The 18,195-nt window shown below is 47.2% G+C and overlaps 2 protein-coding genes across 10 annotated transcripts in view; one reads left to right on the top strand and one right to left on the bottom strand.

The window, feature by feature from the left end:
- CLIP4 (CAP-Gly domain containing linker protein family member 4) overlaps positions 1 to 9,380 on the top strand; it is a 39,131-nt gene extending 29,751 nt beyond the window's left edge. For all 8 annotated transcript variants that reach the window (XM_080408817.1, XM_080408816.1, XM_080408821.1 and 5 more), the window contains 2 exons: positions 94 to 166; positions 806 to 9,380. In XM_080408817.1, coding sequence (XP_080264943.1) covers positions 94 to 166; positions 806 to 1,127 — 395 coding nt within the window. In that variant the 3' untranslated portion in view covers positions 1,128 to 9,380. The remainder of the gene's footprint in view (positions 1 to 93; positions 167 to 805) is intronic.
- ALK (ALK receptor tyrosine kinase) overlaps positions 5,233 to 18,195 on the bottom strand; it is a 357,284-nt gene continuing 344,321 nt past the window's right edge. For both annotated transcript variants that reach the window (XM_080408812.1, XM_080408813.1), the window contains 6 exons: positions 17,098 to 17,195; positions 15,940 to 16,032; positions 14,112 to 14,213; positions 12,776 to 12,910; positions 12,120 to 12,210; positions 5,233 to 10,810 (listed from right to left, as the gene is read on the bottom strand). In XM_080408812.1, the coding sequence (XP_080264938.1) occupies positions 10,106 to 10,810; positions 12,120 to 12,210; positions 12,776 to 12,910; positions 14,112 to 14,213; positions 15,940 to 16,032; positions 17,098 to 17,195 (1,224 nt within the window). In that variant the 3' untranslated portion in view covers positions 5,233 to 10,105. The remainder of the gene's footprint in view (positions 10,811 to 12,119; positions 12,211 to 12,775; positions 12,911 to 14,111; positions 14,214 to 15,939; positions 16,033 to 17,097; positions 17,196 to 18,195) is intronic.

Here is an 18,195-nt window from a genome sequence, read left to right as displayed (position 1 = left end):
GTAGTGGAAGCAGTATGAAAGCAAACACAAAGCATATGAGTTCGTAAAGGGTGTTTAAGAAGTCCTACACAGCTTATTAACCTTTCCACTTAGGTTTTAGACGCAGTCTAAGCACCACTTCTGCATCTTCACAAAAGGAGATAAACAGAAGAAACTCCTTTGTTAGGTGAGTGTTTTGCGTTTGAAATGTTTAGGTGAGCTGGCTGTTAGCGTTACTGTTTCTTGTGCAAAAGAAAATCTTCATGCATGTACGATAGCTAGACCTTTATGTGCTTATTTTTTTTCCTTCCAAAATGGACCAGTAGTAGACTCTTTTTGTGTGAGCATCCAGGAGTACAGTCCTTGAATGCAGGTTGGCCTTAAAATTGTTTTCCAATCGTTCATCACTGCGTGTTCTCCAAATTCTTGTATTTTCACACAGCTGGGTAAAGGACTTCATTTTGTCCTGGTGATCCTGGCTGACACGTGCATGTTAAAAGTTGTTTTGGCAAAACTCTTTCAAGCCCCAAGTAGAATGTCTGGTACTGCTTGATTTACCAGTACTCTCACCTACGGTAAATATTGTGGATCCTAGCATCAGGTGAAAGGACACTGATTTTCCAAGTATTTCAGACTTGCCATGTGTACTAGCCTGCTAATGTTGTTACATGTTTTGCTAGTGACATGTGATCAAACACACTTTTTTTAAAAAAGGAATTTGAGTTTTTTTCCCCATGCATTTCACTGAACTACAGATTTGCCCTGGATGGTTTATAGAAAAAAACACCTTTTTCATTTTTATTTTTTGTTTGTTTGTTCTAACTAGATCTAAGAGCTCTGTGTTACGGCGCAGCTGGAGTAGCACCAGTGCAGCTAGCACCGAGGGACCGGTGAAGCTGCATGAAGGCTCTCAGGTTCTGCTGACCAGCTCCAATGAAATGGGGACAATCAGGTACATTGGTCCTACAGACTTTGCACCGGGCATATGGCTCGGACTTGAGCTCAGAAGTGCCAAGGGAAAGAATGACGGCTCCGTGGGGGAAAAGCGCTATTTCACCTGTAAGCTGAACCACGGGGTCTTAGTTCGACCTAGCAGGGTAACCTACCGTGGGATTAATGGGGCAAAACTTGTAGATGATATTTGCTGAGCCAAAATGTGCTCATACAATAGGAAGTAAGTATTGTAAAGCACACAAGCACCCCAGCTGGAAGGCAAACTTATTTTTAAATTATTAAACCTGCATTTGCATTTTACGTAGAGAGAGAGAGAGAGATATATAAGTGTATATATATATGTGTGTTTATAGATAATATATATTTTAATATATATATTAAAAAAATAGAGAGATATGATACAAGTTCAGTCACATTAAGAAATAAGCCACTACTATGTTTCTGTTACTGAAACAGCCCTCGTCTGGGAAGGTTATTGCAAAAACATCTTGGGTTTGGGCTGCTGTATTATTCGAATAATGTCCCAGTTCGAGAATGCAAGTATATTTTCCAATGTTCTCTAAAGTTGCTTTGTGATTCATGCAGTATTTAAACAATTTTACTCCATGTAGTAACAAACTGATAATGCTTTGCGCACTGCTGCTTTTGACAGAGGAAGTGGTTAATGAGTGACATTAGTCCAGTTACCAGGCACTTTGTCAATTCCAATACCAGCTGCTAGCAATAAGCAAGCAAAAAAAAAAAAATGTAAAAAGATCCCTTTTTCAAGCACTGGTGGAAGTATTTTTATATTTTATCATTCAGATCCCTCCTCTTCTTTTCCCCCTCCTCCTCTCCCCTCCAGAACGCAAAAGGGCTGACAAACACAAGGATTTGCAGTTACCCTAGTGAACAGCAGCAATTAAATAAAAAGCCTTTAAAAAGCACAAATACGCTGCATGTCAGTCTATAGTAAAAAGCACTTTTTGTTGTATGCGTTTGTAGGAGTTATGCGTCAGAAGCACTCTAAAATAATGCACTTTGCACTCTCCTGGAGAGCTTTCCCTCATTTTTAAAGCCTTTTTTTGTTTGGTGTGCTACAGGCTACGAGTATCAGTTTTTAAATGCAAATAAACCCAGATTGGAACTATACATAATAGCCTTATCATAAATATTAAGTCTGTATAAATAGAGCATGGTAATTCCTGCCAGTGGTATGGATTATATGCAGGGTTTTCAAGCAAGCTGTTAACATTATTTGATTTGTTTGTGGATACACGTTTCTTTCTGTTTCCTTCAGAACAGTTTCAAGTGTAAATTTCTCCTAAGAGCCTTATGATAAATTAAGGCTCGTTTTAGGTACAGCTTTGTAACACACCTTGATGTGACATTATTTGCCTATCAGCCTTTTGACCCAGCTAATATTTTGTCTGTGTGTTAAACGTGTATTTATTTTAATTGCTCAGTGTATGTAAATGTTACTTTATCAGGATGGTTTTGCGTGCCAGGAGAGTCATTTTATTCTTAAATGATCTGCTTGCTTTGACCTACTTGAAGAAGTGACACTTTAAATAACATCATAATATCCTATTTTTAGACAGAATTCTGCTGCTGACTACTTCTAAATATTGCCGTAGCTGTTTTTCTTGAGCTGTATTTAAAATAATGCATATTGTAATCTAACTTGCAGGAATTTTTAATTGAATATAAAAGCTGTAAATTTTGAATGTAAAGAAATTAATGCTTTATATTTGAAGATGCAGATATTCAGTGATGTACTGAACTTTACTTTGTCCAGTATCTGTTTCTCGCTGGTGTTAGTAAAATGAAACGCTGGTGAATGGTATGGGGAAAAGACTTTTCATGAGGTTGTCACAGTCTGCTTGCTTCTGTTCTTGTGTACAAATTAGGCAAACGGGCCCCAGCAACTGCACAATAGAACCCAGAAGTTTTTACATCTTCTAGCTACGTGGTACCGTACTGTCAGCTGTCAAACGGAGCGTTTGTACAGCACAGCACGTTTTGCCAGTTTGTCCCAGCTTTGTGCTCCTGGGTGGGCAGTTCAGTTTCTGTGAGGAAACACTCATTATGGGAAACGCTGTTTCTCCTGCCTGACAAGATGGAATGGAGATAAGGGCTTTATCTGACGGGTAGCTGGAGTTCTTCCGGAGATGCGTAGGGGAGTGTGTGTGTGGGTCAGGCAGCAAGCTCAGGCAGTTTGTTACAGTCACACCATTTCTGTGTGGCCTGTCTTGCACAGATGAAGGAATACAGAGCAATAACCTCTTCCCAAGAGTTTTCTGATTCACTGGTAACTTTTTTTCTCCGAGGGGTCAGGCTGTACCTTCCACAGGTCCGTAGCTACACCCACTTCAGCCCACTCTGGGCTAGCGAAGACTGCAGGACTTCACCGGCGTCTGTCTGATGCGTAGAGCAGAGGGCATAGGTACTGTCTGAGCATCGGTGTAGTCTGCTTCCCCTTCAGTGTCAGCGTCAGCTAGCGGCATGTTTCTCCTGAAAGCTCTGGCCGTAAGCAGCTAGAGCCGTGCAGGTTAGAGGAGCAGATCAGGACTGCTAGCGGGGTGGAGCTCTTCTGGTAGCACTGAGACTCTTCTGCGAGGAAGCAAGAAGCGCTGTAAATTTATGTGGCTTGAACCAGAAATAAATCAGTCCCTCCATTCCAGAAAGGATTACTGATAGCCGTCTTCAGGTTGGTGATGTGAAGGGATTTGTGCTTCCCTAAATCCAAGGTAAGTTGCTGTAATCCTTTTCTCCACCTCTTGCTGGAGAACACTCTCATAAAAGTAATTCTGAAAAGAACTGGCAGTGAAGTTTGAAATTAAGCGCTGTGCTGAGGTCTGTATGATCGCAGCCCCAACTGGTTAGAAAAAAGGGCAAATGAGCCTCAAAGTCCCTATAAACCATATAAATAAAATATTACCTGTTTTATAAATACACAGGTGGTCCCCAGCAATTCTGTGCTGCCTGTGCAGACTTGGAGGCTTGTCCTCGTTCCACAGCATGTCTCTGGGGTCCAGTTTTAGGAAATGTTCTTCTTCAGTGCTCTCAGCCATGAGATCCTTTGAGCTTTGTTGGGCACTGGCTGGAAAGGAGAGGTCATAGGTGTGACAGGAGGGGGAAGATTTTCTTGACGTGTCCCAGCGGGATTCGGTGACTGTTTTGCAGATGTTGACAGTAATGGTTTTCTGGGCAGGGAGCCTGTGCTTTTAAAAAGTGTTGCTATCCAGCAGGATCTGAGACATAAGGATCCAAAACCGGCACTGCACATTTGCAAAGCATAACCTAGTTTCTCTGGCGAGTTAGCTCTGTTACCCGTGAGAGTGTTACATAGGTGGCAAGTCCGGCATTTACAGAGTTCAGATTTTGCAGAAGCCTCGTCAAACACCAGGTGGAACCTGAAACCGTGTCCAAGAAGCCACGCAGCAGCATACCCACCTGCATCCCACCTGCATCCTCTTTCCTGCCTCGCTGCAGACAGACAACTCTGGAACAAATGGAAACTGCAGCAAAGGCGGCCAGCCCGTGCCAGATCAAAACCGGTGCGTGGCGGCTGCCTGGTGGGGGAACTAGCTCCACTCCTAGAAGAGCACAGGGGAGCTCACTGGTCAGTTAGGACAGGAAAGAACCAAAGTGTGGGGGAAGTGGAGAGGTGCCTGCCAGCTGCCTGCTCAGGGAAAAAAAAAGTCTTGTTAACTGAACTGCAGCACTATCCTGCGGGGAATGTGGATAAGCAAGTGAAGGAGAATAACATTTATAGGTAAGTCAGTTCTAATTTCAACGACCGTTTCTTGAGAAAGCAGCTACCTACGGCATAGGAGTGGTACGGGGAGGGGCAGAAAGTGAGCATTTTGGGGCAGGACCCACCTCTTCCTGCATTGGTTGCAGGACTTGATGCTGGCACTCCACTGTATTGAAACACAGCTTATAATTAGACCTACTCAAAGCCCACACCCAGAGTCATTAGGATAGAAACATTTAGGAATGAAAACACTGAAATGCTCTTCTCAGCTGTCTGCTCTGTTCTCTTTTTATACTGGCCTGTTTCCTGGAAAACCCCAACTTTGCTGGTGTGTAGTAGCAGGAACGGCACCTTTCTCTGTAAGAAAGTGGAGGTGTGACACCTGCAATGCAAACGAGCCTTTACCTCGCTGCTGCGAGCCAGAATGGGGGCTGGCTGCGGTTAACAGCGCCTTTGGGGGTCGGTGTATCTCAATACTTCTGTAATGTTACCACGTAAAAATGGATGGCCAGAGCCCGACTGTGATGCTGATCCGGTGATTAGACAGCCCAACACAGGAAGCCGGCTACAGTCACTTTATTTGTCTTCATGCCTTGTGGTTCACTACACTTGTTTACAATACAAATACACTATTCAATACAAAATACTCAATGACCATATATTAGTATTTTTCTTCATTGTATCCCTGAAGTGCACAGGCCCTTCCTTTACAAACAATGTTGCATAAACTGCTGTACATGAGACAGACACTCCTCTAATGAAGCTTGTTACTAAAAGAAGCCAGATGCAGACAATTCAGACATTTTCCTGCGATGGGTTTAACTTTGGGACAGACAAACCGGCATGTCTTTGCTGCTGTGGAAGGCTGTTTTATGCTATTCCTACATCACAGTTCCTGTCACCCAGCAGGCAGGCTCAGTAACGGGAGCAGACTGGCAACGTTAAATCCTTCGGAGCCGGTTTCAGACCTCTGACATCACACAGCGTATAAACGGCTGTGCCCAGCGGTGCTGCAGCTGCTCTCGCGCTGAGCCTACAGCACCGCCGTGAAAGGCTGACTCAGCACCTTCACGCAGCCCTCGTGTGTGCAGCCTGTGGCACCCGTACTGCCCCTCGCTACAGCAAAGCCCCTCTCCTGCTGCCCCTCCTCCCACTGCTCCTGGAGGAAGCAGGACCACCCAAATTTCTTGCTTCGCTTCATTTCCAGGCATGCAATGGAGAAACAAGGTTCAGTAGCGAAAAGGAAGATGAAGGGACAACAGGAAAGGTAGATAAACAGGCATCCCAACCTAATTTACCTTCAGGTGCAGAAACCTACCTAACATCTATAGAAACAGGTAGCATCCACGTGGAAATAAGCGATTATGAGTGTGGTAGCACTGGATTTTCCCAGTCGTGCTTTACATCCTGTAGATCATACTGCTTCCCACTTTTCCGCTGTAGAGTGAGGAAGACACGTAAGACCAGAATGTAAATACTGCCAATGAAAAAGACTGTCTTAAAAACAAATTCCTTAAAAAAATATTTTTTTTTAAATATAGTTTGCTGAGACAATATATAAGTCATAGACAAAAATGGGTAAGAGGGTTAAAATAGCTTTTTTTCTCCTACACCACTGTAAGCCTAGCGTGCAGAAGTTTTAATAAGGGAATTTGGGATTTACACACACTGGGGTGCTTTTGTCTGATGAGGTCATGGTGACTTGTGCCCCTCCTGTTCCCTGCAGTTCTGAGAACTGAACAGTTGAATCTTTCCAGACAGAGAAATTAAAAATTCCTAGTTCACGACTAGACAAAATACTCTTGCCAATGACGTACAGCTATAGGAGCTGTGCTAGAATGAAACTGCTAGAAACTGGAACAGAAGAAATGTGAACTCTGAACACTTCCAGATGTTGTAAGAGAAATGCTAAAACAAATTCTATGAAGAACCTTGTACAGAATTTAAGCCACGGTTTCCTTACAACTATGTTGCATGAATTACTCTGCTTCTTACACACTCACACAGAGGCTGTAACTGAACACGCTGTTAGCTTTACCCCAGCACCCAACCTTTTTCTTGTTTCCCCCTGCTCTCCTTGGAGCATCCCTGGCAAAGCCTTTCAGAAGCTTCTTTCCTACCTCACCAAACTGCTGCTAGTAATGCTTCCACCCAGGGCTAACCTGCAGGGCAGCTGCAGCGCTCACACAGTTAAACGCTGCATCGTTTCTGTCAGCCCTTCAGCTCCCTGGAGATGGCACAGTCACTGATAGTGCTGAAGTGCGAATCGTTAATTCGGTGACAGAGGCAACTGGTATCATTACAGAAAGCTTTTTTCATACCATCCCAGTGATACAAATCAAATCTCGCATTGGCACAGAAATCCTGGCAAAGCTGTGGCAACAGGACACACACTTAAAAGTTAACGCAGCGGCGAAATGACCAGGGAACTGTCTTCACTGCACCCTGCACACTAGTAGCAGAGCACCCTTTGGTCCAGGCCATTAATTCATGGAAATAATTTGTCCTTGATGGCATTATTTGTGGTTTAAGAGACAGGCAAACGCTCCAACCCTTCTTTCGAGTGGTAAGATTTGACTAGCATCAGTATTTACAAAACAATTTTTGCAAACTGCGGTGCTGTGCTTGGACAGCACACAGGGGTACCAAACTAAATGGTTGCTATGGAAGAGCTCAGAGATGTTATTTTTTTACATTAAAAACAAGCCCAAACTAGATTTCTGAATTCCAAGAGTTAAATTCCAAACCACAAAACACAAAACCCAACACCAAAAAACCCACAACAAAACATTTTACACTGGAGACACTGGAAGGAAGCTTATTGGAAACCAGCTGAACAGCATTTATCACAATGCACCGTACCCAGCAGGCTAGAGAATTTCAGTAGTAATTCACCATTTCCCCTGACCAGAATTATCTCCTCACGTATTGTGTAGGTAAGAAGGCAGTAATGTGTTTAGCTCCTTCGTTTTTTACAACTCGTTCTGTAAGAGTGTTTCAGTTGAAATTCTATGATAAAATAACTGCAGAGCACAGGCTGCAGAGCAGTAATCACGCTATCACCGTGGCTGGGGAGAGCCTGCCTTTAGCACCTTCACCCCCACAAACTTATAATCATCTCTTGCTGCTTGTGCTTTTAAAGCTTTAGAAATGCTACCTGTAACATCATAACCTGGCAGCTTATCTGCATTTGTGCAGCATCAGAGCTGCTGCCCCAGAGCCAAGAATTAATAATTTCAGCTAGTCAAAGATCATTAACTTTGCAACTTTTTGTTCATGTGTATTCTTTGAGAACACTCATCAGTATACAGCTCAGATCCTGACCTCAGCAACACGTAAGAGGCAGGGCAGTAAAAACCCAGCGTGCTCCTATGCAAAGAGCTAAAGAAAACAATGAGGAGCTTCAGCCCTTCTGAAAATGAGAAACCTAGAATATTTAAATGAAAATCGCTATTACATGTGAGTAATATACTAGCGTAAGAAATTATTCTGTAGTGCTTACCTCCTGAATGAATCTGCTTTCCTGAGACTCTAGAAAACTTCCCCACGGAGTTTACCGAGCGAGAGGGACCAGCATGACACTAACGCAGTCCTAAGCTAGACCAAATCCTTCCCTGGTGGCTATTTCATGACAAGAGCTGTGAGCCTAAAAACCTCGGAGATCACAAATATTCTCTTAATTCAAGCTAAAGAAACCTACGGGATGCAGCACAGCACCCGAAGCACAACCCTCGTTACCCCCACGCAGCAGCGCTGCGGTGCATCCCTCGCAAACGAACGTGAAATTCGGAGCAGCCCCTGACCCAGGTTCCTAACAGCAGAGCACAGCCCCTCGAACTAAGCACCACACGCAATTTTGGCATTTGTCTAAAACCAGGTTTTAGTCCTGGGTACCAGAGATGTCAGAAAGGCAGGCTGAGAGCACGCCGCCTCCCTCCTCCTGTTCCTTCTATAAGGGTAGTGGCCCAAACCAAGCCCTCCAGTCGCAATCTGCACATCTCAAAGGCCAGGAGTATGTTATGCGGATTCTGGTTTGTTCCCTTATGAATACAGGAAGCTTACCTCAACGTTTGGATCCAGGGCCAGATTCAGAGTCACTTCACTGAAATGAAGAGTCTCGGACTGAAGAACACCTTCACATTCCTTTGCTGATGCTCCACTACCCCCATTTCTATGGAAACAGGCACCCCTTTCTGGATAGCGTTCATACTAAAACAGCTCCTTGCAACCCTAAGTTGAAGTTACTAATGCACATCTTTACACATGAATTATTTCCTACATCTATGTTTTGACAACACACTTAACTGGAGTATTTTTCATGCACAAGGTGTACAAAATGAGTCAATGAAGTGTTTGTCTTTAAACCACTATCATACACGTATTTTGTTAAAAGAAACAAGGGCTCTACACCCTTCAAACAATACAGAGAGTATCTATCTGGCATCCGGATTGTGGCACGACGTAGTCTTCTGCCTTTACGTTGTTTGTACAGGGTATGTCAAAGGCTATCGTAAACCTCGGAGGTATGCAGGTGGCTGTCCATTTTCAGGGCATGGTGGAAGTCTCTCTCACGACCACGGTCCTTTAAAACTTCACCTTGGTTCCACTTGACATGCACAAGTTCCTGATGAAGGACATTCCTACTTTTGTAGGACAGAAGGAATTCTAAAGGGCTTTACTCAGTTTTAGTGCTTAAACACGGGGGGGGGGGGGAAAGAAAACAAAACCCCCAGCCAAACCACACACACCCCCACTGCAGAATGCCTCATAGCATCTACAGCCACCCTCCACGCTTCCTCTCTCTCCTTCAGCATGACCCGTGGCTTTCTATTGCCCTGCCAACACCCCCGTAAGTGCTGTGCATTCAAGGACTTTCGAAGACCGGACTGTAGCTGGAACACAACTCGGGAACGTGCCACCGCCTCACCATTCGGCGCTGCTGTATCCTTCTTCAGTTTGGATAGAGGCTGCTCTCCCCAGACCCACTACAACCTCTGCCAGCTGCAGGAGATCTCCAGGTGTTCCACAGCAACCACAAGTTTGGCACGGAAAAACCCCAGACATGAAACACTCGAGGCAGCAAGCTGCGGCTTTACACACAAGCAGAGAACGCACAACTGAGAAAAGCTCACAGGAAGGGCATGACAACGACCATGCGTATGAGTTGATGCAACAGCAGCTGGGCCTTGCAGTTCACATCTGTTCCCTGTATCCTCCCTCCCACTCGTTTCTTTTACTCTGTTGGGGCTCTGGTGAGTTGAAGCCTCTCGGGTTAGTTGAAATGACAGCTTCGAGGGTGGCACTTTTGGAGCAAGTTTGGCACAAAACAGAAGGTAATGCTGTTGGATCCCTTGCTCATGGTGTGGCGGGTAACAGGACATCTCTCCAAGGCTCAGGGGCCACGGGGGGGAAAGTCAAGAGGGTCGAGGGCCCTCACGGCCCCTGCTGGGTTATGTGGCTCTTGTTTCTAAGGACAGGGTCCTCGTTACTGCTAGCACAAGGTGGTGTGGAGGCTTCCAAGGGTAAGCCCTGCTGTTGGTATCCATAGTTGACATTCCCACAGGGGAAGTGGCGGAGCCTAAAGAGAGGCACTTCTTTGACACTTGCTGTTAGGGAAGATGGCTCTAATAGCAGGGAGGAGCCGGGCAGCCTGCCAGTCACAATGGTGGGCCCCACAGTACAGTTTCCTTCCTGTCCCAAATTCTCCCTCTCGGGCATCTCCTTCTCCAGCAGAGAACTGTTTTTGCTGGCCTGCTTCTCTGCAAACCAGGAACCGTAGGTCGGATTCCAGAGGTTGGTGGGCTTGTTTCTGGAGCCCCGGCTTTTGTGCAGCTCAGAAGGGGGATTGGACTGGGCATAGGCCATGTTGATGTGTCCCCCCGCTGAGGCTGACTGCACCTTCCCCAGTGCCGGCAGTTCCAGGGCTCCCACTTTCCCTAGAGCTTTTCCAGCAGCGATGGCTGACGGCAGGGGTGGTGGAGATGGGAGAGTTTGCTTGTCATCCTTTCTGTCCTGGTGTGTGGAGACCAAGAGAGGAGGAATTCCTTCGGGATCATTGGGGCGCATTGCTACCTTCTCCTCCTCCTCAGCTGACGGGCCATATTCTACTGGCAAAGCGGTGTTGATGACATCTGGATCCTGCCAGAGAGAACAACGAGAATTCCTCAAAGTCTGCTACCATCATGCACACTTGGACTTGCTTGAAAGCCCAACACACCTGACAGTTGTCATGCCATGGCCACAGAGCATTGTTCCCACTACCTGGAGTCCCCATTCCCTCTATAGAGGTTGCTGAGAAAATGCAATTAGCTGTGAGATACAATGGGATACCCTTAAAATAAAACTCTAAAAAGAAAGCAACCCTAAAACTCACCACAGAACAGCAGAGGCACAAAACCAATGAAAAACATTTTTATGTCCAGCCAAATCTCCTGTGGGAATGTTGTTTTGAAATCTATATGATCTCAAAGTTCATAACACTCTCAGATAATACGGAGAAAGTTTCAGCCACGAAGTATTGCCTCCATACAATGAGGGAGGAATGGGAATGCAGAGAGAAGGCAATGCTGGCGGACCCCTTGAAGCCCGAATCCATAGGGACTGCAGGTCTGAGCTATTTAAGCAGTTTCAAAAATTAAACTGAGAGAAAAATGTGGTGATCTGGGCAAGCTTTAATTACTGCTAGACGCCATGGCAAGCTATAGATAGCAGGAAACAATGCCTCCCAACCCCACGATCCAAACACACATGAAAAACAGACCGAGCCTCCCAAACAGCGAGGGAAAGCAAACTGACTGAGGAAAGTAACTGTGAGAGGCCACACAAGAAGCCTGCACCGATGCAGGCAGCAAACTGCTTTCCAAGCCACTCCTCATAAGCTAAAAATCATGGTAAAAAAAATAATAATCGGATTTCAGCCTGGAAAGCCAGCCACATCCTTGCCCCCTCGGCTAGCCTTAGAAGCCCACTGCTTCAGCATGGCTGTCTCCACCTGCCTTCTCCAGCGCAGCCAGATTCCAAAACTTGCTGACAGCTGCAGAAGCCACCTGCAAAGGGTGCTCTGAGCCAGGAGCATTGCTGCGCCGCGCTGACCCTGTCTGAAGGGTAAATGCTGCGATGGAGTGGCTGACATGGAGCGTGTGAAGCGCACACAGGCACTGACCTGTTTTAGCTCTTTTGCTTGTTGGAATCTTGCCTGTATAAACAGGCAGAGCTACAGATCTGCTGTTGGTAAAGCCGTGTAAGCCTGTGCCTTTCAGCAGTGAAAGACAGGAAGGATCAGCCACCTGATGAGGCAAACATCCCAGCCACCCGCCCGGGCTGAGCTCAGCCTCCCTGGACCACTGACTGCAGGGATGTGGTGCTGCCTTCTCATCTCGTGCCCTAGAGCACTCCTCAAGAAGAACCCTCTCCACCCATCTCATCTGAGATGCATGCACACCGATACCTGAGTGCAGTACTCTATCCTCTCCAGGATTATGGCAAAATTTGGCCGGTCTTCAGGCTGGTGCTGCCAACACTGGGTCATAATGCGGTAACTGGAAGAGCAGAATGGGAGATGCTTATAAATGGCAGATCCTGTGGGTACATACCAGCTGGTCACTGCAGCTTAGAAACCATGAGCACGCATCACCGCTCTGGCTTCTAATATTTAAGAGTGCTCTGCATTCCCCGGAGCTGGACAACTGATGTACCGGTAACCACCGAAACACGGCCACCAGAGGGGTGAAATCCACAGCACATCAGAGAAATAACTAACCCACCCAAAATCCCTTGGGCGGTTCACTAAAGGTAGGCAGGACTACAGATAATGGACCCCGGTTTTCCCTGCCTGTGAACAGTCTTAAGCACTTGCAGTTTCCCAGCTAACCTAAGAGACAGAAATACTGCACCGTCTTTGACCGAACAAGCAGTGGCCAGTACTTCTTGAAGGGGCCCCGTGTTATTCTCCAAAACAGACAGAAAAATTAAAGCGCAGAGAAGTCACCGGCAGTCCAATCTAGCCATGATAAGAGTAATCTTAGAAGTCAATAACCTTTGAGTAGAGAACAGCATTTGAAACAGAAACTTATTTGCATGAATATATCAGTTAGTGTCTCATACACAGGGCCAGGGCAGTTTTTAGGTGGATCCATCCTTCCTCCATTGGTGACAAACTCCAGAACCTCCTGGTTACTTTTGCTAGGGTAGGGCATGTATCCCAACGAGAATATCTCCCACAGCAATACGCCAAAGGACCTGAATACAGAAGTGAAGAAAAACAAAGTGAAGGAGACGGGAATGACCATCGCCGAGGGGCAGTGCCCTCAGGTGCAGTACTGTCACCGTTGCTTTTTGCAGCCTGTGCTCAGGCAGCTTGTGGAAATCACCGCTGCAGGATTCAGACATCGAAAACCTGCACACTTGTAATGGTGGCCTTTGAATCATTTAATGACTAGTAGTTGACTGTTAAGTGAGTGAAGTCTACAACACAGGCAGATAAATATGGTTGCTTTGCCCTTGTACTTGCACTGTTCCCCTGGGTGTAACAAATGTGAAAGTCAGGTTATGATTTTCTGAGACCCCAGGCACTGCTGGAGGCAGGACTGGATGGAGCAGTGGCCTGATCACTTATGACAAACTTTTTTTGTCTTGAATAAACTACCCTGCCTGAAATAACATGCCAGTGAATCCCCACTGATGCCCTGAGCCCCATAGCCCCCGCCTGTAGCTCAGAGCACAGTAAGGACGTTCTGAAGCTAACACCACAGGCTGGGTGGTGTGGCCTGCAGAGCCCTGGGGACCCAGGGACGGGACCCCCTCCAAAGCATTAATCTGGTCAGCTGCTTGCAAGTCATGGTCTCGATGAAAATTGCAAAGAACAACAACGCGAAAGGCTTCGGCTTGGTGCCGAGACAGCTCGGCTGTACGGGAGTGCACCTCTGACCCTCTGCTGCAGCTCGCTCAGGACCTGCGCCCTGACCACCAGCCTCGTCCCCTCCACACACATCCCCAGCTCTTGCCTCCTGCCCACCCAATTTCCCTTCCCCTCCGGCCACCAGCAACTCCAGAGCTTACAGTGGTGCTGCAGGCCAAGAGAAAGGTGACAGCCACAATACATGACACCCTTCTCCCTCACTGGCAGGACAGATCCTGCCTGCAGTCTCCCGTGCTGCTTTCCTCAGCATGGAACTAACACTTTCCTCCCTGTAGCAGCAAAGTAGCACCTGCATCTGCCTCAACCTCCCTTCCCTGCCTGCTTACCGCCCCAGCAGCACCTGCTTTTGCACAGGTCTGACCTTTCTGTTCCCTTATCTCCTCCGAGATCACTGGCTCTGGAAGACCCAGCTTGTCTTTTTAGTAAAGGAGAAATGAACAAGAACACGCATTTCTTACAAAATATTCACACTCTAAAAAGGGGTTACAAGACAGACCGGAGAGAGGAGGAAAGGAAGCGCACCATGTGTCTGTTTTTGATGTAAATATCCCTTCCATGAAAGCCTCAGGAGGCATCCATTTGACAGGCAACATTGCACACCCACCCTTCCGATAGTAACTGGCTCTGCAAAGAACAAACAAAACAGAAAGTCAGCCAAGAATTCAGAAAATGCCATTAACTGGGAATTTTTAAAATTACAAATATTAAAACCATGAGCCAGAGGAGAGACTAATTTAGGCTAAACAGCATGGCAGAGAAAATGCTGGAGACCTGTTCCTTCTCCCAAACCCGGTGGAAATGGGCAGGCTGTGGAAGGACTGCCCTGATCCACTCACCTGAGGCCTGAGCTGGTGAGCCCAAGTCACCCTTAGCTGTGTGCACACCCTAGTGAATTACTCACACGGTGAACTGCCTCTGGCAGTGCTGTCCTGCTGCTCTTCCCAGCCACAGCAGGATCTCCACCTCACCTCACAAGTGGTCACCTTGAGCTTCCCCACCAAAAATAAACAAAGCCTGTCCCACAGGTACCCAGTCTAAAGCACTGAGAGTGAAATCCCAACCCCTCTGTAAGAATGAGGAGCTCGGTGGAGAGGATGCTCGGCTGTTAGAGCTGGGGCAGTGGTACAAAACCCACCTCCCGTGCTCCTGAGACAGGAATTAGTCTTTAGTGTCGTCACTTAAAATCAAACCCGCAAGCCCCAAATCCTGTGCGGGCAGCTGCAGGAGGCTGCTCACGCAAGCTGGTATCACTGTTCATAACTCCACAGCCTGAGCATCCAAAGGATTTTCCTGGACACAGAAACATGTGCAAACTTCAAAGGCACCTTTGAAAACTTAGCACCAAAGCATTCATCTTGGCAGTCGGTTCTGCTCGTTGTGTGACTGTGACAGATGCTACTTTGTCCCAGCAGAGTCCATCTGACAGCGGGGCAGAGTGGGAGCGCTTTGCCAAGGGAGGCGGGGGTGGGGTGGGGGGGTGGCGGTGGAAGAAGCTCTAATGATACACTTGGGTTTTTGAAGGTAGAACTCTGTTTGCATCACCCCAGGCTGCAAAACTGTCAGATCTCAAGCTAAGCAGAGCCGGGCCTAGCTTACTAATTGCACAGGAGAATCTCCAGGCAGGAAAAATAGAAGGCAATGCACTGGAATAAACAGCGCAGGTGACCGAGTACAAGGCATTCCTTCCTCGAGTCAGAGGCAGATCAATTCCTCAGCACAGCAGGACACAGCGCTGCGCTTCTGGAGGTGCTATCTGGAATATAAGGTATCAAACTGCAGCCCTGACTACTTGTGGTCATTAAAGACTTTCTGGCACTTCTTGCAAGAGCAGAGTAGTTAACCCTGTGTCCTGGCTGAATTCCAGTTTGGTGATTACATTTTCCTGACCTTCCTCTGCACCTTCCTTCTTTATCTGCAGTAAATCAAGGAGATTTACCGATGAATCCAAACCAAAGGGGCAGGGGGGGTATCAAGAAGAGAGATTAAACTCAGAATGATTTGGGACGACAAAACAAAAGGGCACGTCAACAAAAGGGCCATTCAGTTGGAGAAAGTAAAGACGAGAAACTGAGGACAGAGTGTAAGAGGGAGGGAAAACACCTTCTATGACCGTCAGACTTCATTACCCAGAAGAAAGCCCTCAGGAGTGGGAAAAGTCTCCAGAGCACCGGTTCATTATAGGTGATGGCAAACACCAAAAAAAGCACGAGCTGGGATCCATCAGGGTGGGATCTCTCCACACTCGCCTTGCTAGGGTTAGGCAAGCAGCACGCCAGCCTGCTCTCCTGCACAAACACTGCTTACTTTAGTGAGCTTCCACCTGTGGAGACCCCGGGCTTAGCTCTGCTACCTGTATATATCCCGGGCCATTCCAAAGTCTCCAATTTTAGCCACTCTCCCAGGCCCTCGACAGGTAAGGAGGCAGTTCCTGGCAGCAATATCCCTACAAGGAAAGGGAAGAAAAGCAACAGAAAGAGAAGAACCACTTAATCATTCGACAATTCCACAAGCCAAAGAGAAAACAAAGAATAGTATCTACATTCCTGAGCTGCAGAGAGCCCACAGCAGCCAGAAAAGTCAGTGTTTATGGATAACTAGTGATGTCCCAAATTCCAGTCTACCCCAAGAGCAGGAGCAGTTCTGCTCCTTAACATTTCCTCTTTCAACTTCACATCGCATCTGCCAGCTGAAAGGCTGGGTCTCCTGTGAGCCTCCCTTCACCCCAGGAGGTATTTTTAAGTCTCTGAGGAGTCACACGCGATGGGACTGATTTCAGTGATGGTCCCAGTATCAAGCTGCGTGGGAGATGATCCCCTGACCTGTTCCTAGTGTTCTTGTTCAAACCCTGCCAAACAGGTGTCGTACGGTCAGAGTCAGGAAGAAAAGACTAAAGGTATAGGCCTGAATCTGTGTACGCAGCTGAAGCTCCAGCTCCACCTCTGCTGTGCTGAAATGAGCCCTGAGGTCTGACCACCACGGCGGCAGACCCGGTGGGTAACTCTTCTAGAAGAGTGAACTACAGTCTCTCTCTCCTCATCTCTGCTCAACGGGCAGAATTTTAGACACTTGCCGAACACTCCGTTCCGCAGGAGCAGGTAATAACAGTGACGGGGTGTTGCACTTCTGTACTTGTACAGCTGCTCTTCGAGAGGGAGAAGGAAAGGGTTTCAGAATGAGCAGAAGGGCACTAAGCAGAATGCGTGATGGGGAGAGCTTTGAGGGCTTCTGTCACGAGACTGTGCTTCTGTTTGCAGAGTAGCCAAACAGGCTGCACACGGCAGGCACCGAGACAGAGCTCAGGATCCTTGGTAAAGCTGTGGACCTCTGCAACCTGATATAGAGTAGATTTTCTGTTAATTACTTCTATTATTGGGATTTTAGCTACCTTGTTTAAAGGTATCCAGCCACTAGAGTGCAGCAGGACATAAACATACTAAGCAGGGCATTACGCGTTGGTGTTGGCCTGTATGCAAGTCATGCCCGTGCTGACACAGATGTGGACACCTACCTGTGAATGAAGTGGTTCTCCTCCAGGTACTGACACCCACAAGCAATGTCACGAGCCACGTGGAGCAAGTCCAGCATGGAAAGGGAGGAGGGCTGATTCTACCAAAAGACAAGGGACAGAAGTGGGTTAAAAGCAAGGACATGGCATGATTCATCACCAATACAGCACTGGGAACTCTCCAACGAGTGACAGCTCAGATTACACAAAGGGATTACAAAAATGCACAAGAGAGAGTTCATATCCATGAACTGTACAAAGGACGTGCAAGCACCATGTCACCCAAATCCCAGGGACAGAATCAGAACAGCTGGATCTGACTTTCCAACTCCATTGGGATGCCCCTGTAGGAATTTCCCCCGGTTCTCATGGGAGATGATACTCAATTTTCTGCATGATTTTTAAGGAGATCTGTAACCTGAACTGGTCCTCACTCAGTTTCTCTGTATTATTGCTAGCTCCTCTCTAGAGTCACCTTAAACAATGAGAATGACATTTTGTGTAACGGCATGAGTCACATTTGCTTTTTCCCTCCTCCACATCTGTGTAGGTTTTATCTTGTCCCTCAGAGCTCTGACACAGGTTTGCGTAGCCAACGGCTATGGAAGACTCGGGCTGCCAACTTCTTGTTCCTGCCCCTCTGATGAAGTCTACAGCCCTTGCCAGAAGGAGCCAGATGCTCTAGTGAAAAGGGCAGGCTTAGCACTGGCTTGTGTTTGCCAGCCTCTGAAGCCAAACCATCAGCTTGTGCACTGAGGTGTGAATCAGAGAGCCCTGCGGCCAGTCCCCTGGGGGAGGAGGAAATCGCTGCTGCTGGTGGGGTGAAGACGAACAACTGGGTGGCAGTGACCGCTTTATTCCACAGCAGCCATTTGCTAGCAAAGTGTTTATGAGCCTTAGTTACCGGACCAAACAAGCCTATCACACCCTCCAGCTCTCTCATATGACTCCTACCACTGTGCCCAAAAGGCACGCCTGCCCGTGGGCCTCCCCAGCAATGCACAACCCAGCACAGGTTCTCCAGTGACAGGGACTGCTGGCTCTGCCAGCCCGTCTGTTGGGATGGAACAGACCTCCGGACTGAAGCGATGCTGCGCTGGC

Source organism: Falco punctatus (genome assembly GCF_963210335.1).
Source record: "Falco punctatus genome assembly, chromosome: 12".
Taxonomy (NCBI): Eukaryota; Metazoa; Chordata; class Aves; order Falconiformes; family Falconidae; genus Falco; species Falco punctatus.
This window is presented reverse-complemented; position numbering and strand designations above follow the sequence as displayed.